Raw genomic sequence first — 23,556 nt, 5'->3', positions numbered from 1 at the left:
TCAAAGCGGACAAATTCGATATCTCATTTCACATATTATGTGAATTTGTTACGTTGTTTACAAGGGTTCTGCAAAGGCTGTATTTCCATATTATTAATTTTCTTTATATTCGTGTGTAACATATCAATTTTTGTCCGATTTAGATGTACTATTAGTTGCAATTTACATAATTGTATTATAATTTATCGTTATTGAGCTACAGAGTGGTAAACTTGATAGTTTCATTTTCGTAAATTCTCAATTTTTGCCAATTTTTAATAAGAGATTTACGACCTAATTCGGAAATTCTAAACGAATAGTCACTAGATCTTAGTTTTTCTTTTAAATGCTACAAACCTCGTCAAATTTGGTGCTGTGGTTGCCGAGAAAAACGAATTCTCCGTTTGCATGTATTTAGATAGGAGCACCCGAGCTAAAGCTTCCTGTAAACGCGTGCGTCACCTCCACCGCGGGTCGGCCCGGCATTGCGCAACTTCGGGATCGGCCCACGTTTTGTGTTTAGACACGGACGCGATCACACACGGCACGAGCGCGCGGGAGCCCGAGGGGCGCCAACGAGCTCAGCTGTGGAAGACGACGACGCTGGAGCCAATCCTGATGATGATAGCCTTGTGTTAACACACGCACGCGATCCTGGGTTAAGAGGAAGCTTTAGCTCGAGTGATCCTATGTAAATACATGTAAAAGGAGAATTCGTTTTTCTCGGCAACCACTGCACGAAACTTGACGAGGTTTGTTGCATTTATAATAAAAACTCAAAATGTAGTGTCTGTTGGTTTCGAATTTTTTGTTTAGGTAAACTTTTTTGCAGAAAATTGGCAAAAATCGCAAATTTTTAGAAAACGATACTATCGAGTTTACAACTGCGCAACTCAGCACTGAAAAATGACATCACAATTCTGTGATTTGCATCGAATAGTACATCTAAAGCGGACAAAATTCATATGTAACACATGAATCTGAAAAAAAAATTGTAATGTGTATATATATACATTGTAGCGCAACCCTTGTTCACCACGTAACAAACTCACATAATATATACATCGACATATCAAATTTGTCCGCTTTGAAAGAACCGCGATATCTGTTATTGACGCCGAGCGATTAATTTGTAAACATAGTGTTATTTTTGTAACTTTCGAATTTTGGCAATTCTTTCAATAAAATTGAGGCCCTAAATCAAGATTCCGCTTCCAACAGTCACTAGAATTTAACTTTCTCTCTCAAATGCAACGAATTTTATTAATATTGGTCGTGGGGCTTTCTCAGAAAAGCGTTTTTGCGTTTTACATGAATTTGAATCGGCCGCGTCGGAGTTTGGCCCGAGCTAAAGCTTCCTCTTAATAGCTTCGCTGTAAAAATCCGCGGAAACCTAAGCATTTTTTATGAGTTGTAGGTTCGTAGTCATGTCCACTCCCCCTCGTGGGCTTCGATCTCCCGGGCGGACCGCTCTTTCCTGCTTCGCCTGCGCGTCGGCTGCTACAGGACGGCTGCTAGAACGCACAGGCTGCAGGGAATTGGCGACTCCGCGCGCAGCAACTGCGCCGATTTGGAGACGCTCGACCACTTGTTACTTCGCTGCCCTGCCTTCGATGTGGAGCGCACGGACTTGTGTACAGTCTATCGGCGACTGGGACTGACTTACGATACGGCGACCGCACTGCTATTCCCTGCAGCCCACTCGTCCATCGTGAAGCACGCTCTTTCGGCACTGCTAGACTACTGCAGTGCGACGCACTTGAAAGCGCGGCTCTGAGCCCCGCACTCACATTTTTTCCCCCTTGCCACGTTAGTCCCGTCTTTCTCTCCTTCATCTTTTTGTTCCCATTCCCCCTTCCCCGTGCAGTGCTGTTGAGGTGTCCTCCTGTGAGAGACAGTTACGGTGCTGCACTCATCTCTTCTGTTTCCTTTCCAAAAATCACTTCACACACAGTCATGTCCAATTAAACGCCACTGAGTGGTCCTTGGAGTTTTGCGCTGCGAGTAATGTGTTGGAGTTTTGCAACAGGGTGTGCTATCGAGTTTTGCGTTAAATTGGTGCGGGTTATTTCCTTAGCAGTTTCTACTTAGCATGTTGGCTGTACACCGCGATCATTTACACGATGTTGCTGAGAAATGAAATGCATTTATGGATTGTTTATTACTATTTATTATTTGCTAAGTACGCGGCGCAGGAGACGAGTGACCGAAGCAGCGGCGACCGAGGCCGGGAGGCGCGCGCAGCAGTTGGCTGGGGCAGGTGTTATATTGTATTACGACTTTCGCTTGCTCGCCTGATCACGGATTTCGTATGCTTTCCGGCGGGCGGACAGAAGGCTTCCTAACAGACTGAATTCCCCGCAGGGGCGTCTGCGCAAGCAGGCGTTTGGTGTGTTGCGACACCACGTACCCGAGCACATGAGGGTCGGACTCTCCCGCGTGTAGCCGTGCGCGGCTTAGCCGCGTCCGGGGAAAGGGGGTTCCTGGAGGTTGAGCCGATGCCGGGTGTTCGGACCTTAAGGCCCCCCGGCGGAGGCAGCACACCTCTTTGGCCTCTGCTCACATAGACGGCACCCCCGGACTGACCCACCGGGGGGAAATCGGCAGTCGCCTTTTCCTGTCCTCCTCTCTAATCTTCGTCTTTCTCTCTCGCCTTTTTCATCTTTCCTGTCTTCTCATCACTTCTCCTCACTTCCTAGTTTCCCGGCGGCAAGGGTTAACCTTGTGTAGCTAGGCAGCCTTGGTTATGCTGTATTTGGTTATAGCAGCGATGTACGGCTGGCGTTGGCAGGGTTTATCTAGCAGGAACTTCTGTCACGTCCCCCTGTTGGGCTCCATGGTGGGTGGTCGGCATCGCTGCCGAAAACCCAACTGTACCTATGGAAAACGCGTTTCCTAAACTCCCTGATCGCCCTCAGAAACGAGGGCGCACCGAAGAAGTCTTTCAGTTTTTCGGATGGCAAGTCCACAATTTTCCTCGTTTTCACGTAATCCACTCAGAAAAACCAGCTAAACAAGGGCGAACAATCTCACCGTACCTTGTATCGAAGACTCTTACCGAAGTGTTTGGTCCAGGATATAAGGCTTCGAGGATGGCAAGCGGTGACCTCCTCTTGGAGCTCCGCGATCAGAAGCAATTTGAGAAACTGCCTAAACAAGTATAATTTGGAGAGACCCAAGTAGTAGTAACCCCGCACCGCACGATGAATACCTCCCGCGGCGTTGTCTCGGACGATGATTTGCTGGAGCTCACTGAGGCTGAGCTCTTGGAAGGCTTCAGTGAACAGAATATCATAAATGTCAAAAGAATTAAAATGAGACGAGATGGCAAAGAAATCCAAACCAAACACTTGATAATCACCTTCGGTTCGAGTGTCCTGCCCGAGTCAATCGAGGCCGGGTACATCAAGCTCCGTGTCAGGCCGTACGTGCCCAATCCTCTTAGATGCTTTAAGTGCCAAAGTTCACAGAACTGTCGAGGCTGGCTGACATGTGCCAAGTGCAGTGACAATGAACATTCCTCCGAAACGTACCAGAAAACTCCACATTGTGTCAACTGTGATGGCGAGCATGCCGCATACTCGCGGTCCTGCCCGTCCTGGAAAAGAGAAAAAGAGATTGTGACAATCAAAGTCAAAGAAAACATATCTTTCAAGGAGGCACGTAGGCGGGTGTCATACCTGCCTAAGAGCAGCTTTGCCGGTGTGACGCGTCAGGGGGCAGCGACACAACGGCTTCCGGCGGCTGTCCGACCCGCAAGCAGTGAGTCGGCAGTTACGCCACCTGCCCCCGCGGCGGTTGCAGCTAGCGCTGTTCCGTCACCCCAGCAGACGGGCCATCTAGCTCCGGGCAGGTGACCTCGAACGTCTCGTCGTCCAACGTGCCGAGGCCTTCACATCCAGCAAAGCGCTCGGAAGAGCGCGTGTCCAGCGCCTCGCTAGAGGCGATGGACACGACCACCAGCAAGACGGCGCCACCAGCGCCTAAGGAGCGGCGAGGATCTCTCGATCGCTCCAAAAGAGATAAAACTCCCGTCACGGCGCCTGCAAAGCGCCGGTGAAATGACCTTTCCTTTCCAGAACACACAGTATCCAACTCCATCAAAATGGATACACAAATTATGCAATGGAATGCGAGAGGTCTCATCCACAATCTTGACGACGTAACAGAACTCCTACACAAACTTAATCCAAAGGTACTGTGTGTTCAGGAAACGCACTTAAAAGCTACACAGACAAATTTTCTCCGGTCACACATTATTTTTCGTAAAAATCGTGACGAGGTCAACACCTCATCCGGCGGTGTAGCGATAATTGTCCATAAAACTGTTGCTTGCCAACATTTGCCGCTTCTGACGTCCCTCGAGGCAGTTGCGGTTCGCGCAATTTTTTTCAATAAGTTAGTAGCCGTCTGCTCTATCTACATACCTCCAAACTATCACATGAGTAAAATTGAATTCCACGATCTCATTGATCAGCTTCCAGAGCCATTTCTTATTGTCGGGGACTTTAATGCGCACAACAGTCTCTGGGGAGATTCCAGGACTGATTCGAGGGGTCGACTGATCGAATCCTTTCTTGTTACGTCCGGTGTGTGCCTCTTTAATAGAAAAAAACCCACCTACTACAATGCTGCGCACAATTCATACTCCTCCATAGATTTAGCCCTTGGATCTTACATACTTTTCTCTTACTTACAATGGAATGTTATAGAAAATCCATTTGGGAGTGACCATTTTCCGATAACTTTAAATTTACTAACACGACACGACACTCGCCCACAGGTACGTCGCTGGAAACTTGACTCCGCTGATTGGAAGGGTTTTAAGGAATCTGCTTACTTATCACAAGATTTTATACGTGATTTTAGCATGGATGACGCTGTAGCATATTTTACCGATTTTATTATTGATGCAGCTGAAACGTTCATTCCACAAACAAATAGTCACTCATCTAAGAAACGAGTTCCTTGGTGGAATGAAGAGTGCAGAGATGCACGAAAAAGACAAAATAAGGCATGGGGCAAATTGCGCCAATACCCTACGGCGGTAAATTACATTGCATTTAAACATATCAAGTCGCAAGGACGGCGCACGAGACGGCAGGCTAGAAGAGCAAGCTGGGAGAGGTTTCTCTCAGGCATCAACTCCTATACCCAAGAGGCTAAAGTATGGGATGGTCTGAGAAGGCTAAAAGGGCAGCAGATCAATCCATTACCTTTGATTGATGAGCGAGGAAATACTTTGGAAAACCAGGCCGATGCCCTTGGATTACATTTTGCTCGTATATCTAGTTCCATAAACTATTCACAAACATTCCTTAAATAAAAGCGAATAGCAGAACTTAGGTCAATAAACCGCAAATGCTGACCTAATCTACCGTACAACTGCCCTTTCAATAATGCCGAGCTTAGAGCTGCGTTGCGCTCGTGTATGAACTCTGCACCTGGAGCTGACAGAATCATGTATGACATGATTAAAAACCTACACACTGATACACAGATGACACTTCTGGCGCTCTTTAACTCTGTTTGGGCTGCTGGATACCTCCCATCCTCCTGGAAAGAAGCTATCGTAGTACCGGTCTTGAAACAAGGAAAGGACCCATCCGACGTTTCAAGTTACCGTCCAATAGCACTCACAAGTTGCTTATGCAAACTCTTCGAGAAAATGATGAATCGTCGTCTTTTACATTTGCTTGAATCGAATAAAATGCTCGACCCTTATCAATGCGGCTTCAGAGAGGGTAGGTCGACTACTGACCAGCTCGTGCGCATTGAGGCAGGCATTCGCGACGCCTTTATCCATAAGCAGTTTTTTCTTTCTGTTTTCTTAGACATGGAAAAGGCATATGACACGACTTGGAGGTATGGGATTTTGCAAGACCTCTCAGAAATAGGTATTCGAGGGAATATGCTTAATGTAATTGAAAGTTACCTATCAAACCGTACATTTCGCGTTAGGGTGGGCAACGCTCTATCCAGGCCATATACACAAGAAACTGGCGTGCCGCAAGGAGGTGTATTAAGCTGCACCCTTTTTATAATCAAAATGAATTCGTTGCGCTCATCTATACCGCAGAGCAGGTTTTATTCGGTATACGTCGATGACATACAATTAGGCTTCAAGTCTTGTAACCTTTCTATTTGTGAGCGACATGTCCAGCTTGGCTTGAACAAAGTTTGTAAATGGGCAGAAGAAAACGGCTTTAAACTGAATCCTGTTAAAAGCTCATGTGTCCTTTTCACACAAAAAAGAGGATTATTTGCAGAGCCCAGTGTAGAACTACATGGACAGCACATACCGGATGTCAAACAACACACATTTTTAGGAATCATATTAGATTCAGAACTGACCTTCATCCCACACTTAAAGCACCTAAAACAGAAATGTCTAAAAGAATGAACCTTCTTAAGCTTTTATCACATACAACATGGGACAGCGACAGGAAGTGTCTGATAAACCTGTACAAAAGTCTTATACGCACACGGTTAGATTATGGGGCCATAGTATATCAATCTGCCAGCCCAAGTTCTTTGAAGATGCTTGACTCTGTTCACCACTTAGGTATCCGCTTGGCGACCGGTGCCTTCAGGACAAGTCCTGTAGAAAGTCTCTACGTTGAAGCTAATGAGTGGTCGCTCCATCTTCAAAGGTCATACTCCAGTTTCATGTACTTTCTAGAAGTGAACGCAAACCGCGACCATCCCTCTTATGTAAGCATAAACGACGTGGCATCTGCAATGCTTTTATGCGAAGCATATTACTAGAGCTCAACCCAGCTCCTCAGGCGCGGCGGTGTCGCCTTCAATACCACGTGACACCGTGACGTCACGACAGAGGAGAAACGGGGCTCCAACTCGCGCCGTCGCTCGTGGCGTCGCCCCCCGCATCGGACGCGGTGAGAGTCGAGCAACGCAGCGTTCGGCGCGACAACGAAATGTGCGCCTGAGCAAGCGCCGCACGCCTGGGCCGACGCCGACAACACCGGCTTTTCTGCGACACGAGCTCCTTAACGCTGTCGCGTTAAAATAAAGGCTAGTATGCTTCGCATCCTGGGCTTAACCTTAGCTAAGCCACAGCCATTTTTTAATAACCGACCTGCAACTACAGAACCATTCTCTCTGCGCATTAGAAAGCTTGCTGAGAATATGCAAGTCCCAATTCTACAGCAAAACCTGATGACCCCAGCTAAGCCATTGCCGCCATGGCAGTGGAAGCCCATAGAATGCGATATATCATTCGTAGAGGTGACGAAACACGCTCCAGAAGCACATATTCGAATGCATTTCTTGGAACTTCAATCTAAATACTCGTGCATAGAATTTTACACTGACGCTTCTAAGTCGCATGTCGGCGTGTTTTATGCTGCAATCGGACCATCCTTCTCCCAGTCCGGCGGACTGCATCCGGAAACAAGCATATTCACTGCGGAAGCTTATGCGATTCTATGTGCTGTTAAACAAATCAAGAAAGCAAAGTTGCACAAAGCCATTATATACACGGACTCTCTAAGCGTTGTAAAAGCCCTAATGTTCCTCCCCAATCATCGAAACCCTGTACTTACCGAGCTTTATTCTGTCATTTGCACATCGTACATGTCTCAGCAGCAAATCATAATATGTTGGGTACTTGGACATAGGGGCATTGAGGGCAATATGCTGGCTGACCAAATAGCCACATCAATTGCATCACAAGATATCCATCCTACCACTGCACTACCTGCCTTAGATCTAAAGCGTTTCATCCGAAAGAAACTCAGAAGCCACTGGCAGCGCTTATGGGATGCTGAAACAAATAATAAGCTTCACTTGATTAAGCCAAAACTGGGTTATTGGCCCCCCGCATCAAAAACACGACGAACAGAAGTCCTATTCTGTCGTCTCAGAATAGGACACACATATGCCACACACAGTTTTCTGCTAACTGGAAATGAACCACCATCCTGCGGTAGATGTGGTGAAAGGCTCACCGTCCTCCACGCTCTCCTGGAGTGTCGGGAAGCCGAAAGAGAGAGAAAGAATCATTTTTCGCTAGCATACCGGCAGTACATCCCCCTTCATCCTGTAATGTTTCTTGGTAACGAACCGTTGTTTGACACCAGAGCAGTCCTAAATTTCCTAAACGATGTTGGCTTACATGTTGTTAGCCCTACGAATTTGTAGCACATCCTCTCTCCAGAGGATGCTGCTGCAATAAAATATTTTTTTATAGCACATGCCTTCAGGCCCTTCTGTTCCAAAGGCTCTCTTAGGCAGTAGTGCTTCTTGCAAACGTTCACCTTCATGTATTTTTAAATATCATCATTCTATCACAATGTATCTTTTGTGTTCTTAGTAGTACTCACTAGTCATTGCTATAACTTTATTACGTATAGCGTTTATGCGCTTGATTTTACATAATTCTTCTACGATGGATTTTGATGTTCATAGTATTCGTCATTATTCATCGCCATAATTTTATAGCATGTAGATTTTACGCACTTTACAGCGACTATTTTTAGGCCACTTTACAGCCAAGTCACAGGTTCCGTAATTCATCGTCAACATTACCACGTGTCATGGCGCTCTTTGGCCAAACCTGGCCCTTGCGCCACAAAACACCACACATCATCATCAACAGACTGAATTATTGTGCTTTCTTATCGATTTTCAGCTTTCGAACTACCAGACTCTCAGGGAGCTGACAGAATTTAGCAGCGACAACATCGTCACTTTGGACAAGCTCCAGCAGGGGGCAACACTGGTGAGTGGAGACGACGAAACATTTCGCTACGAGCAGCTACAATGCGGCTAGGCAAACTCGAAAAAAGTAGGCACCTACCATGAGTTAACGCTTTAAAACTAACATGCCGCGGATGACGAGGCCGCCTTTGACGAAGATAGGTCCTCCCATCGAAACGTTGGCCAGCCTTTCTGATGCACCTTATCCCTGTTTACAAACTTTATATCATGAGTTATAGGAATATAAAGGCTCGGCTGTCAAAAACTGCCAGTCTAGAGATGCGCTACCAAAGAATGATGTTCATTTATTAAAATACCATCAGAGTCCTTCCATTTTTTTTCTGGTCACGAAACTGCCGCCTCAGTTTCATATAGAGCCAGCGCCCGCCGCTAGAGGCGCAACCGTGCATGAGAGGGCATGCGAACGCCGCTACCGCTGTGGTTGTGTGTGGGGCAGCCTCGGTATTCTAGCTTTCTCAACTTCCTCAACCGTCGCTTTAGTTTCACGTAACTATTTTTAACATTGAATATGCTTAAATTACTGCCTGAGCGCGTCTTCTGCCATGATATGAGCGCCCGGGAGGAAAAAGAAGCCGCTCATAACATGGAGCTTGCGGCGGTCTAAGATAAAAAAAAAAAACTGGGATTTTAAGAGCCAAAACCACGATACGATTATGAGACATGCCGTAGTGGGGGACTCAGGATTAATTCTGACCACCTGGGATCCTTTAAAGTGCACCTGAATTTAAATAAACGTCTGAATGAGATTTAGGTAGGAGTAATGGAAGAAAAACTTCGCTACTAAATGTCCTTAAAATGCACCTGAATTTAAATAAACTGGTGTTTTGCCTCTCGCCCCCGTCGAAATGCGTCCGCTGTACACGGCCGACTGGTCTGCGGTTCACATTTCTACATCATCGCCGTTCGCCTCAACACTTTGGTGGGCTCCGCTTTTTAATATTTGCCTGCGATTAAACTCTGCGCATTCGCAACAAAGCGCCAGTGGTCCCACTTTTCACAAGATGCAAACATATGGGCTGTTGCACCCCCGCTTACACGCAAGTAAGCGCCAACTCCCCGTTGCGCATAGCGCGAGATTGTTCGCCGAGCACAGCTGTTCACTTTCTGTTAAACTGTGGCTGAGAAGGACTCTGACTGTGGGCAGTATCTTATAAGGAGATCAAAAGAATGAAATTTTTATTGCAAAGGGCTGCTACCGTAGAATACTTGATGACAAAGAAAAGGAAATTGAGCTGCTCCGTGCGCTTAAGATTTCTCTGCAAAGCGATGCCATTTCTGAATTAGGTAGGATTAATGCAAGACAAACTTCGCTACTAAATCTATTCGGTGCGGCTTTTAGCAACGGATTGAGGCGAACGTAAAGTGTTAGGACCTGCGCAGTTGAAACTATCTGTATTGTAATTAGGCAATTGCCTTAGCAAACAGTCGTTTAGAAGCGTCAGTAAGCCCAGCACTTATTCACGCTGCTCGTGGTTTCGACGCAGAAACGGCGAGACTAGGTATTTTGGTTCATAATGCGCAACTATTTACAATATGTTAAAGACTTTATAATTCGATTAAGAAAAGAAATAGAACGTGTTGGTGCAAAAACAACATACAAGCACGATCATTCATGCATTTATCATTAAAATAAGCGGACCGAAATATAGACAGCACAGAGGCGTCCGGTCACGAATGGTCCACCATTCACAATGCAAGTTTGTTAAAAGCATGACACTGATATAATAAGCATAAAGAAATAACATCAAACGTTAGAGATATGCATTGGGGGGCAGGAAACAAACACGAGCAAACGAATGGCAATAAATACAGAATGCATAATCGATTGTTTCTATGAACAAGAAAGTCTAAAACATAAGCATATCATAACACATGGCAAAACAACTCAAACGAACACAAGTAGCCGCATCACAAATACAGCATTTTTTTTTAGATGGCTTGTTAGAGATATCACAATTCTACTTCTTCAGCTGTTACTTGCAACACGTGTTCAGCATCGTTGTCCCACCCCGCCACTTCAACTAAACAGCCCAGCACTCGAAAAATTGCGCAACACATGCACAGAACGCACCCGATCACTCAGCTCGCCTCGCACTGCGCACGCGTTTCGGTACGCGAACGATGCCCTCTGTGGCACAGTGGTGCCGCGTCGCGGCACCTCTGGGCAGTATATGAACCTCTCCCATAGCGTGACGGCGGAGTTTCGTGACCAGAAAAACATGGAAGGACTGTGATACCATCCAGGTGACAGCAGTACATCACTACGGAGAATATCTACTTAGTTCATCTTATCACTGATTCAGTCAGGAACTACTATGTCGATCATGCCTCTCGTTACCTGAACGTCGTTCCCTAGAGCTCCGTGGTCGCTGCGCATGCGTGAGCTGAGCGAAAGTGAGAAAGGGGAACACCTCTTTTTCGCAGGATGTTACATCACATTGTTGCTTGGTTTTGCTTTTTGAAATAGCTACTCTCGAACGTAGATCAGTCATTGCCGTCGTGTCGGCTGCAAGACATTCTGCACCCGCTTTTGTGCGTGTCGAAACGGGCGCGATATTCATGCAAGCGCAGTTTGAATTGGGCACTTGGACTCCGTTACATTTGCTTTCGCCATGTGTAAATTAACGGCTTGCTGACAGGCACACAAGCGCTGTACGAAGGCGAACGCCTTGTTTTTCGTGGTCCTGAAATAACACAGGGCGCGTTGCTGCGTTGGCGACTTCAATCGAGAGCGGTAATTGCTGCGCACGCTTTAATTGCGAAATCCTTTGTCGGTGTAGATAGAGAAAACCTTATCCTGTGAGCCTTACTTACGTCAGTCAGTCGGTTACCATATGTTTTTTTGATATCCACTAACGATCTGCTTCAAATATCGACGAACTTTCTATTCATCGTGCAGCTTATTTTAAGTCTTGTTGGTTTTTTTCAGTGCACCCTTTTTATACTTACGACTCGCGATTTTAAATTTTCGCTCAAGTTCACGAGATAGAAAGTTTCAGTGTTACATTCGCCGCTATATTTTTCGATTCCATGTCACCTAGATTTAAGCTACCTCAAGTTGTATTAATGCGCAGAGGCTTTTAGCAAAAATAGTTGCCACTTGAAAGATCTATGCAATGTGCCAGTCCTTTTGGAATTGTGCTATTTGTGAAATTGATTGTATTTTCCCCTAGTCATGCCAAACTACTTACCGGTTAGATGCTTGAAACTCTGAAGAAGTATTTTCAAAGTTTTCCATCCAACTCAGTATTGTAACTGACGCCTCTTGGAAGTATTAGTGTGGTATTTTCCCCTGGAGCACTGCCATGAGTTCAAGTCAAGATCCAGAAGTATGTGTCGCATGTAATTGTGCTCACCGCCTGTCTATATCCCTGTGCCACTAAAAACTACGAAGGATTCATTTTTTAATTGTCGCCACATTTCATTCTATTTATTTATTTATTTCAGATACTGTGAATCCCAGTGGGATTTTTACTGGTTGTGGCATATATTATAAACTCACAAATAGCGATGAAAACAGATTTACATATATTTCAACAATGATATTTGTAATCGACACGAAGCAGATATACACATATGGCAGGAAATAAAACATGAATGAGAAATTTGGCAAAATGAAATGAGTGCATTTGGCAAAAAGGGGTGAAATTGCATAGGCAATTACAATGCTTATACATATTAACGCGATAGCGTTAAGGAGCTCGTGTCGCAGAAAAGCCGGTGTCGTCGGCGTCGGTGTCGGCGTCAGCGGCGTTGGCCGTAAGCGATAAATCCCAGCAGGCACTTCATGAATAAAAAACAACTTGCAAGAAGGGCTGGGTGGGAATCGAACCAGGGTGTCCGGAGTGTGAGACGGAGGCGCTACCACTGAGCCACGAGCTCGATGCTTCAAAGCGCTACAAAAGCGCCTCTAGTGAACGCGGTGTTGCCTTAGAAACGAGCTGTTTCAGGCGTGCGTCGCTTGCACAGGCGCACATTTCGTTGCCGCGCCGAACGCTGCGTTGCTCGACGCTCACCGCGTCCGATGCGGGGCGCGTAGTAACTGCGCAGTAGCCCATTGTCTTACACCACTTGGCGGGTCGACGGGAACGCTGTCGCGTTCCACTCTTGAAGGCGAAGCTTAAGCGTCCTCCAATTTTTTTATTTTATACAACGACGTGAGTGGTGTGTTATGCCGCGTTCAGACTACAGTCGCATCCGCAATAAGTGGCGTATTTATTGCAATTTAAGCAACTGCTGGAACGACTGTTTACGCAGCTAGCAACCGCCTACGTTCACACTGAGCCCTTTGGTAAGATCCGTTTTTTACGACTGGCCAATCACCGTCCTGGGACAGCCGCGTTTCGCATTTTTTTATCACGGCGCCGATCAGCAAGCGGCTGTTAGCGCAGGTCGAGGCTCTTCAAGCCCAAAGTTTTCAGGCGCTGGTCACAGAGTATCGGCCTCTGTCGCACTTCAATTAGTTATTCATCGCTGCACAACGAAGAAGCTTCCGCACTTAGCATCATCACTAGGCACAGGCAATGTACACACAACACAATAAGACCTCAAAAGCGCACTGCACTCAGGGACACCGCGCGCGTTCGGCGCGAACCCGGGAAAACGCGGATGGCGTCGGCAGCAGCAGCAAGGAACAGCGTCGCAACGCCGGATGGCTGGGATGGCGGTCACCGGATGAAAACGCGGAATATGGGGAGGCCGGAAGATCCGTGACCGGAAGATGCAAACCGAAACTGCTTCGTGCATTGGCGGCGTCGTAACAGTCGTATCTGTGCCTGTCGTAAAAGTAGCGGGTACTCCAACAGTTACGCCCAGGCTGGTTGCGATTGTTGCGTACTTTCCGCTCAATGCAGCAGTAGTGTGAACAAAGTAGTTGCGCTTTTTGCGTTTACGGTTACGTTTCGTGCGAACGATCCGTGCGTAGCGCACGGAGTCTGAACATAGCATTATTTGCGGCTAGCATAATCTATTTATTGCGCAACAGTTCTTCTACAAGGGTTACAAATTTCGGCAACGATGTGTTAGTCGTTATGCAGGAGTCCAGGCTATTCCATTCTCTTATTGCAAGAGGAAAGAACGAATATCTAAGACAGTCAGTGCGAAATGCATATTCTTTAAGTGTTAGTGAATGCCTATGGCGTGAAGGTCTGGTGACAGCTAGGGATATATACAACGAAATGTTTATTCGTAATGCATTGTGTATTAATTGGAACAATAATTTTAGTCTTGCTAGTTTGGCGCGGTTTCACAGAGTAGGAATACAGGCTTGCTTTAGCAGTTGGGTAGGTGAATCGCTATTTTTGTATTTGTTAAAGATGAATCTAATCGCCTTTCGCTGCACTCCTCTTAGTTTGTTAATAAGCTGCTGTGTATAAGGAGACGAAATTATGTTACCATATTCGAGAACTGGGCGAATAAATGCGTTGTATGATAGCAGTTTAATTTCCTGTGGCGCAGCTCGAAGTCTTCTACTGACGAATAACAGCCGTTTTAAAGCAGATATGATACTGTTAATATGCGATTCTCATCTTAGGTCATGTGGAATGATCAAGCCAAGATATTTACGCTCATGAACTTGGGCGAGTGGTATGTTATTGATAGTGCATTCAAAGTCCTACCTATGTTTTTTTGCGGGTTATAGATAAAAAAGTTCTTTTTTTAATGTCCAGTTCCATCTGCCACTTTTTACACCACTTCACTACCTCATAAAGGACGCTGTTTAAATCAACGTGATCATTCATAGAGTTAATTTCATTATAAAGAATGCAGTCGTCGGCAAAAAGCTTCATTTTAATGCGGATGTTAGAGGGCAAATCATTAATAAAAACAAAGAATAAAGTGGGAGCAGGGCGCACCCTTGAGGCATGCCCGATGTAACTGGTACAATAGAAGAAATTTCATTGTTAACAACAACAAACTGAAACCAGTTGGCTAAGTAATCTTCAATCCAATCGACAATAGAACCATCGCCTAAAGTTGTTTTCAGTTTGCTGATTAGTTTCTGATGGGTTACTCTATCAAACGCTTTCGAAAAATATAATACTATTAAGTCAACTTGTTTTTGATTATCAATGCTTTGGGATAAGTCATGCGTTAATTCAAGTAATTGGGTCATGGTTGACAGTCTTTCGACAGTTGATAGTTGACATTTGATTCTGTCGAAACCTCAGCAGTCACGGAGGCATTACGGAATCAGGGTGTAGACGAACCGTATGTAAAAATACTGAAAGATATCTATAGCGGCTCCACAACCACCGTAGTCTTCCATAAAGAAAGCAACAAAATCCCAGTAAAGAAAGGCGTCAGGCAGGGAGATACGATCTCTCCAATGCTATTCACAGCGTGTTTACAGGAGGTATTCAGAGACTTGGATTTGGAAGAAATGGGGATAAAAGTTAATGGAGAATACCTTAGTAACTTGCGATTCGCTGGCGATATTGCCTTGCTTAGTAACTCAGGGGACCAATTGCAATGCATGCTCACTGACCTGGAGAGGCAAAGCAGAAGAGTGGGTCTAAAAATTAATCTGCAGAAAACTGAAGTAATGTTCGACAGTCTCGGAAGAGAACAGCAATTTACAATAGGCAGCGAGGCGCTGGAAGTCGTAAGGGAATACATCTACTTAGGGCAGGTAGTGACTGCGGATCCGGATCATGAGACGGAAATAATCAGAAGAATAAGAATGGGCTGGGGTGCGTTTGGCAGGCATTCTCAGATCATGAACAGCAGGTTGCCATTATCCCTCAAGAGAAAAGTGTATAATAGCTGTGTCTTACCAGTACTCACCTACGGGGCAGAAACCTGGAGACTTAAGAAAAGGGTTCTACTCAAATTGAGGACGACGCAACGAGCTATGGAAAGAAGAATGATAGGTGTAACGTGAAGGGATAAGAAAAGAGCAGATTGGGTGAGGGAACAAACGCGAGTTAATGACATCTTAGTTGAAATCAAGAAAAAGAAATGGGCATCGGCAGGACATGTAATGAGGAGGGAAGATAACCGATGGTCATTAAGGGTTACGGACTGGATTCCAAGGGAAGGGAAGCGTAGCAGGGGACGGCAGAAAGTTAGGTGGGCGGATGAGATTAAGAAGTTTGCAGGGACGGCATGGCCACAATTAGTATATGACCGGGGTTGTTGGAGAAGTATGGGAGAGGCCTTTGCCCTGCAGTGGGCGTAACCAGGCTGATGATGATGATGGTGATGGTTGACAGTCCCCGCCGGAAACCATGCTGGATAGGCGATAATATTTGTGCTTGCTCTAGATAGCTCGTGATATGTTTTAATATGAAATGCTCTAATAATTTTCCTACTGTCGACGTTCGAGATATTGGTCTGTAATTACCGACATCACTTTTGCTTCCTGCTTTATGAACGGGGATTACTTTCGCTATTTTCCATTCCTTTGCAAGGCTACATGTTGATAAGGATTTCATTCCATCTTCAAGACATTTGTTTATTTCCTTTCCTGGTCACTCTGGACTTGCACACATTGATGTTTTGGATAGTTTGGCAAATACATTGCACAGTGGGTTTGTAGGTTTATGCGCGCCTTAGCCTTCTGACTGGCCAAATTCGGGCGACACCAACAGTGAATCCCTCCTTGCCTTACTGGATTACAAATATATTGCACTTCCTTGGAATGTCTGTTCCATGTTCCTCATAACAGTACACGGTGCCAATTAGTATTCTACAATGTCGAATTGGGCGCTTGCACCTGAAAATGAGCAACTGTAGGTTTGCATTTCAAGGGAAATAAGAACGTAAGTGCTACTTCAATTTTCTCCATCACATTGCTGGTGCCTTCTTCAATGTCCGAGAATGGCTTATAACAATATTGAAAAGTTTTTCATATGAGGATGTGGAATAGAATAACTTCCTCCTTTTCTGCTGAAGCTATTCAGCCTAAACAAATTTCGACAGCTACTCCTTTTGCATGTTGGCCTTCGAATCTTGTAAATGATGTTGCGAGTAGCCTGGGGTGTGCCTGAAGAGTAATGCTATTTTGTGCATAATCATATTGTTGTTGCTGGGAGGATGACATCTTGAGCACAGTTTTTCATGCAATTAACACAAATGTTTCCATATTTCCCCTTATGGCTCAATCATAGTAGACCTGCTTGTTTCTCAGATACTTGGTTGTTTATTTTGTTACATATCAGTGTTATGTACTATCAGGTTAGTGGGAATATAAATCTATTTGATGTTGTATTTATGGAGAATCCTAGCAGATCCCTCGTCCTGGTTACGTGCCATATGTCACAGGCAAAAGTTATTTTAACCTCTCTTCTTGTGGTAAGAGTATACCAAAGCCGATGTTGTATGCTTGCAGAGCCAGTTCCGATTTAGACATCCATACCAGCTCACAAAGTATCTCACACGGCAATCAGCCAGCCACCTCCGGAGATGGAGAATTCTGCAATTTCGAATCATACTGTTTCTGTTGTCTTTAGCAGTGATTTTGACTGTAGACAGTAGGAATAAATTGTCAGACCACCGGAAATGTGATGACAATGGCCATATATGGTTGAAATTAAGTAGATTAGGACTTGCATTAGCTCAAGCCATGCTAAAGGTCTGCTGTATGCAAAAACTTAATAAAGTGCTGCTTTTCATATACTATAGCTGATATGTGCATAAAACTTACAACTGCCTTCTGGGTAACATCACCCAGGAATGCACACTCTAAAAACTCTGTCACATGCACTTCGACAGCATCTGCTTTGATCTACTTAATTGTAGAGCAGTAACGATGTGTCTAAATCACTAAAGATTGACTAAGCTGCATTCAAATGGAACCAAACCATTGTCGAAAAGTTCTCGAAACCAGCCTAGCAGGTTTAGAGAGCTTTTATTCTGGCAAAATGACAAAATAACAAAATAAAAGTTATTTGAAATAAGTGATGCAATGCTGATGAGGTTTCAGCGTGCATTTCAGGATGCTTGGCCTTCATATAAGCTTTAGTAATAGTGAACCTGCCAAATTGGCAAGGCTTTTGAATGAATTCTTCACTAGGGAAGAGTGCACAACAAAAAGCTAGTGGCTTCCTGTTGTCATAACGCCCTATAACTGCCTTAGATGTAGGGCCATTTGATATTCATCAATAGATACACAGAATTTAGATGTGTTTTATATGTTACACAGAAAAGATGTGTCCCTCGTGCTTATATGTAAAGCAGCACTGACATGAATTTTTTGTACTGAATTTTTTTATATTATTCTGATTGCACATGGCAACTTTTAGAACAACACCATGCCACCGAAATCTGGGTGCGCTTTGAGCAATTGTTAATGTGTGCCAAGACCTGCTTCACTAAGTCAAATTTCCTTTGACTCTTCTCAAACATCTAAATTAAAATTAATTTAATTCTGGTATTTTATAAGTCACAACCACAGTACGATTACGAGGCATGCTATAGTTGCGGACTCCGGCCTAATTTTCATCCCCTGAGGTTTTTAATGTGGGCACAGTACATAAGCGTTCTTGTATTTCGCCCCCATTCGAATGCCAGGATCGAGCCCGTGACCTCAGCAGCACAATACTTCTCGCACATTTCTTTGCATTTAGCACAAGATGTGTCCGCATTGCAAGCTTTTCTACTGCCGCTTCTCAGGCAACATAGAGCATCACCCTCACCTTCCAAGTCGCTCCTCCCATCACGCATCAAATGTACACCAAGACAGAAAGGAAAGACCGATGTTGTGGTGCACAGAAAACCTAACATTCTCGGTTTTCAATGACCTTATAACGGCATGGCTTACTCATGAACAACTGCAGCATGCATCATTTGTTTGTGACCTACCATGCAATGATGTCACCAGATCATGGGGCCACACTGCCTTTGGCACATGTTCAAATGTTTGCATTAAGGATATATATGTTGCGCATAGAAGAAATTTGAGGTTTCATAGTGTAATTAACTGAATGACAGCTACACACGCATAAGAAAAAAATTGTCAGGACTACTTAAACTCTGCAGAGTTTCAATGAGCTTGGCCAATTCTTGCGATTTTACAAATTTTTAATGACTGCAGGTCATTCATTACAATTATACCAGCTTGTGCACTTTTTGGACATGATATGTTTCCCCCGGTTTTATACAGTGATCATAGATAGCCACACCACACCATGTTGGTAGAATAACATGTAAATTGTTATTCATGTAACATTACACATTCTACCAACATGTAACACATTCTACCAACATGTAAAAACATGTTGGTAGAATAATTCAGAAGTAAATTTTAGTAAAATGGGGTTGCTTCAAGTTTAGGTGTACAAGCATGTCATTGTAAATGGGAGCCAGAAGCAGTAGCATTTTAAGGTATTGTGCCGCACCATGCAAAGTCCAATTATTGTGCCCCTCTCCACTGTCGCTGGGTAAAACCTGCTGGTGAAGCATTGCGAGGGAGATTTCGAGGTACGCTTCGCTTTTTGCGAAATGGCGTCCGAGGCGGCCACCTTGTTTGCGTGCAGGACGAAAAGTCTCTGGCCAGGAATGTGTCAAACATACGTTAATAGCTGCCAATTGCAGTACTGAAGTTCTAGCGATGATCTGTAGTTTTGCCCCTAGGTTGCAGAACACAGCAATACTATAGCAGGCAGTGTGGTGAAAGCTGTTTCAGGGCTCTACCAAAGCATAACCAGCACTGCAAGCACATGCTGTGCACATGCATGAGGTTTTAGCAACCATACGTACAATAAATTGCAGTTGTGCAGCTTCACTCTGGGTTTAACACTGCCAGGTTTAAAAATCTACAAGAAAACGCCAGTCTCTTCCGTTTGATTTGTCTATACACAAAAAGTGGGTGTGCGTGGAAGAGGTTCAGGCGCCTTTATCAAGCAAAAGTACTTCCTAGCATGATAAGGTGAAGCCTTGTGCATTTCAGCCTGTAGTCACTCACTGCACTTTAACAAGGGCAATCAGAACAGAGAGCAAAAGAAAACACAAAAGCAACAGTTCAGCAATTTATTTGAAACAAACGCAGCTTTACTTTACAGAATGACCACATTCCCGAAAAACCAACCACATGCTATGCACATAATACAGCCAACTTATGTTAAGTGGACAGCTGTTAACGTGTCCTGCATTTATATCTGCAAATGTATCAAGTTCGAAAGTGTGCCCCTACATTGTAACTTGTACTTTTAACTTGAGAAATAGATTATTTAAACAATAGCTACAATTAGCACCACTGCCACATTGATAGAAGAAAACTGCTTATTAAAATGGCAACTCCTTGTTGAACGGAAATGGGTGTACAGTAAACTTCCATTAATCCGACTCCGGTTAATTTAATTATTCGGTTAATTCGATCTCGGCCGAAGGTCCCGGCCGGCACCTATGCATTTTTCTATGGGCCCAAACATTCATTATTTCGATCCTTAAATTGGCTGAGGTGAAACAGCGCGAAAAAGACGAGGACACAAGGAAACAAATACCACAGACAAGCGCTGACTGCCAACTGGAAGTTTATTTGAAAATCACCGGACATTTATAGCTACATCAACAAGTGTCAATCAGCAAGTGTCAACAAGTGTCAATGCACCCCCATATTTGAAAAGACTAAATTCATAGGGAAAGGAACGAGCAAGAAGGAAAGGGAGATAATAGAGGCCTTTCATATAAGAAAGGAAGGCGATAAATGTGTGAGCACTCCCTCTCTTGCCTTGTCGGGAAAAGAAATAACATTTTTGGAAGAAAGATTAAAATGATGATTTGCAGATGTTTTTGTGAATGATGTGCGCATGCCTATGCTGATGTAGCTATAAATGTCCGGTGATTTTCAAATAAACTTCCAGTTGGCAGTCAGCGCTTGTCTGTGGTATTTGTTTCCTTGTGTCCTCGTCTTTTTCGCGCTGTTTCACCTCAGTTCTAAGTATGAACCAACTAGCCCTCATCAAGATCTTACTAATGCTTAAATTGGCATTGCCTGGATAATACGAACTTGACCAGACCCTAATAACGACCCCTTTTAATGGCAGCTACTGTCTCAGCACAGCTTAGGGGACAGTGAATGCGTTAAACAAACGCCATCTCCTTTCTGAAACTCCTATTTTTGACCCACCCGAGGAAGATTTTCAAGCAATAGCGGTAGCTGACAATGTCCGATTGTGGTATGTATCTGATTCTAGTGGGCACCTTTTGTTGTTGAAGGAAATTGAGCCAAAAATTGCATAAGCTGTGCAATCGAGTGCGAAACTAAAACCATGGTTGCGGCATTCATGTGCTTTATCGCATATCATGTCTGTCATACGGCGAAGCTGACTTTAGAAAATCGGCTGCTATTCTAAAAAAATCAGGTACGTGGTAGGTTTCTACTTTAGTTCGAAGTCCTAAGTCATTTGTACTTTAGTTTCATATTTTGGACAAATAGAAAGTTCGCGCGCGTTCTTTTCAGAGGCGTGTTACTCAAGCACATACTGCCAAAGGAATCAACCGTGTTTCGGCATGTTTTCGCATCTTAATTCAACACGTTGGACAATTAGATCGATTTCGTCGGTCTCGTGAGGGTAGACTCAACGGAACTCGACTGCAGAAATGATATGATGAAGCACAAGAAAAATTAACTATGACGCATCGCTGTTTGTAGTCTTTCTCAGGTAGTGAAAGAGCACGGAAAAATTGCTTCGCACAACATCCACAGCTGTTCTGTTGCAGGGGCAGTCATCCATCTTATTCAGTTTTTACAGTGTTGCTGCTTAGCCTCCTACGCCCAAAAGTTGTCGAAAAATAAAATAATCTGATTCACATGTTTTTCGCCAACCAAGCAGTGTTTACTGTCAATTATTATTGCTTTCTCTCATCTCACCTGTATGTTAGCACTGAGCTATCTGATAAGCTTACTAAAAGGTAACCAAAAATACTGGACTTTATTTCCGTGTTTTTTAGACATAAAAAGTTGGGTGCTTACAAGCGAGCCGTATTTGCAGAATGCTCGCAAAAACAGTAGCTTACATTGTCTTTCACAAAAATGGAGATATGAACCATCGCTGAGACAGCTACTCCCTACTTGCCTATGAGCAGGAAGCTGCGGATCTGTTCATTGCTACCTTTTTACAATGGATCCAGTTATAAAACAGAGGGCAGGCGGAAATGAACTATTCTGTATCATGTACACTTGCTCCCAATTCACTGCTTGTATCATGCTAGCTGCTAGGGTTTTAAAGAGAACTTCGGAAAAAAACTTCATCGAGCACCTTCACATGACAGTCAAAAGGCACCTGTTGACCTGAATTTTCATGAACTTGCCAGGAACCAGATAAGGAACAGCAAAATATTAAGATTGGTCACAACTCACTAGAACTTATCAATATTACCAAAGAGTCACGCAATATAGCATTTATCTTGCGTTGCATAATGACAAATATGGCTCCACAGAATAGTTTTGTTTGAAAACATATGTGAATGCATATGCTTGTTGTATCGGAGAGCTAGATAAGTAAGAGTTAGTAAGCAATGTCAAATACATGCAATCTGCTTGCTTACAAAATACAAGAAACTGGTCACTACTTAGTGATAGTTTTATTTCGTGTGTAACAACTTGAGTCTTGAAAAGTTCCTCATTCTACAAAGGCTTATGGTGAAATATAGAAATACTTGGACGCACATGATGTATCACCTGGCCGAAGAAACTTTCAGTGGCAACTGTCGCCATCTCGGAATTCCTGCCACTCTCTAATATACAGCATGTCTGACTGCTGCAGTGATCAAGCGCTTTGCGGCTGCGGGATACCAAAGGATAAGGGCTAATTGCACAATTTATGGCATTTCCAGATTTTTAATTTAGTACCGCCTCTGTACGAGGTCGACACTATGTCACTAGACCACTGCTGCGCTGCAGTCACCATAATGTTAATTACTCATTGTATACACAAGCTATACAGCTGGTTATGCAAAATTTTAAACTGCGCGAGGAAGACAGGACGGGAACTGAAACATAAACGCACGGACAAAGTGCAGACTTGCAACGGGTTTTATTTCGTGAAGGCAGGGAACTTATAAGGCGCATCAATATAGCAGGACAAGGTGCAGTCGCAAAGAAATATTGCACGAGGTAGTGACGAAGAATAGCAAGGCCATATTAGCCATGTTTAATGTTTCTGCATGATTTCCGAATATATCATTAAGTGTTTGTATGAATATAATATGGTCAGTTATTTCGGCTATATTCCTTGGGAGACGATTACATTCCGAAATCGCTAAGTGCAGGCATGAAAACTGCAATAGTTTAGTAAGTGGAAATGGTTGTTCGACCTTAAATTCATGATCAATTCGTGGGAATTTCCTTTTGGGTGGTAAGATGTGTGCCTGAGAGAAGATATTCGGGTGATGAAAAAGCTGATGAAAGAAAGTTAACCGAGATATCTTTCTTCTAGTCTGCAATGGGATGAGTCCTAGGTCATGTTTTATTTTGGTGATGCTTGAAAGTTGTGTATACTTACCTGTAATTAATCGCGCTGCCTTATTCTGAAAAGATTCTAATTTGGTAGTAAGATGCGTTTGGTGCAGGTTTCATATAAATGAGGCATACTCAAGCTTTGAACGAAGTACGGTGGTATATGCAAGACGCTTGGTGTCACTATTAGCCTGACGAAGCGTACGACGAATGAAGCCAAGAGATTTACATGCAGCGGAAACGATACAACCCACATGGTTATGCCAAGACAAAGCCGGAGAAAGATGAATACCTAGGTGTTTAAATGATTCTGCAGTATTTAGAGCTTCACCATTAAGAAAGTATGTGTGCTTCGTAATTTCACTGCAAATAGTAAATCTCGTAAGTTTAGTTTTTGAGGTATTTACGCTCATTTGCTAGTCTGAGCACCATAT

The 23,556-nt window shown here is 44.1% G+C and overlaps 1 protein-coding gene across 6 annotated transcripts in view; it reads left to right on the top strand.

The window, feature by feature from the left end:
• Positions 1 to 23,556, top strand: part of LOC135903402 (neprilysin-1-like) — a 553,033-nt gene that overhangs the window by 176,914 nt on the left and 352,563 nt on the right. For all 6 annotated transcript variants that reach the window (XR_011512359.1, XR_011512358.1, XM_065433718.1 and 3 more), the window contains exon 8: positions 8,633 to 8,722. Coding sequence is in view for 4 of the 6 variants with exons in the window: in XM_065433718.1 (XP_065289790.1) it covers positions 8,633 to 8,722 (90 nt within the window). In the remaining 2 variants the exon portion in view is untranslated. The remainder of the gene's footprint in view (positions 1 to 8,632; positions 8,723 to 23,556) is intronic.

Source organism: Dermacentor albipictus, chromosome 2, assembly GCF_038994185.2.
Source record: "Dermacentor albipictus isolate Rhodes 1998 colony chromosome 2, USDA_Dalb.pri_finalv2, whole genome shotgun sequence".
In the NCBI taxonomy this organism is placed as follows: Eukaryota; Metazoa; Arthropoda; class Arachnida; order Ixodida; family Ixodidae; genus Dermacentor; species Dermacentor albipictus.
This window is presented reverse-complemented; position numbering and strand designations above follow the sequence as displayed.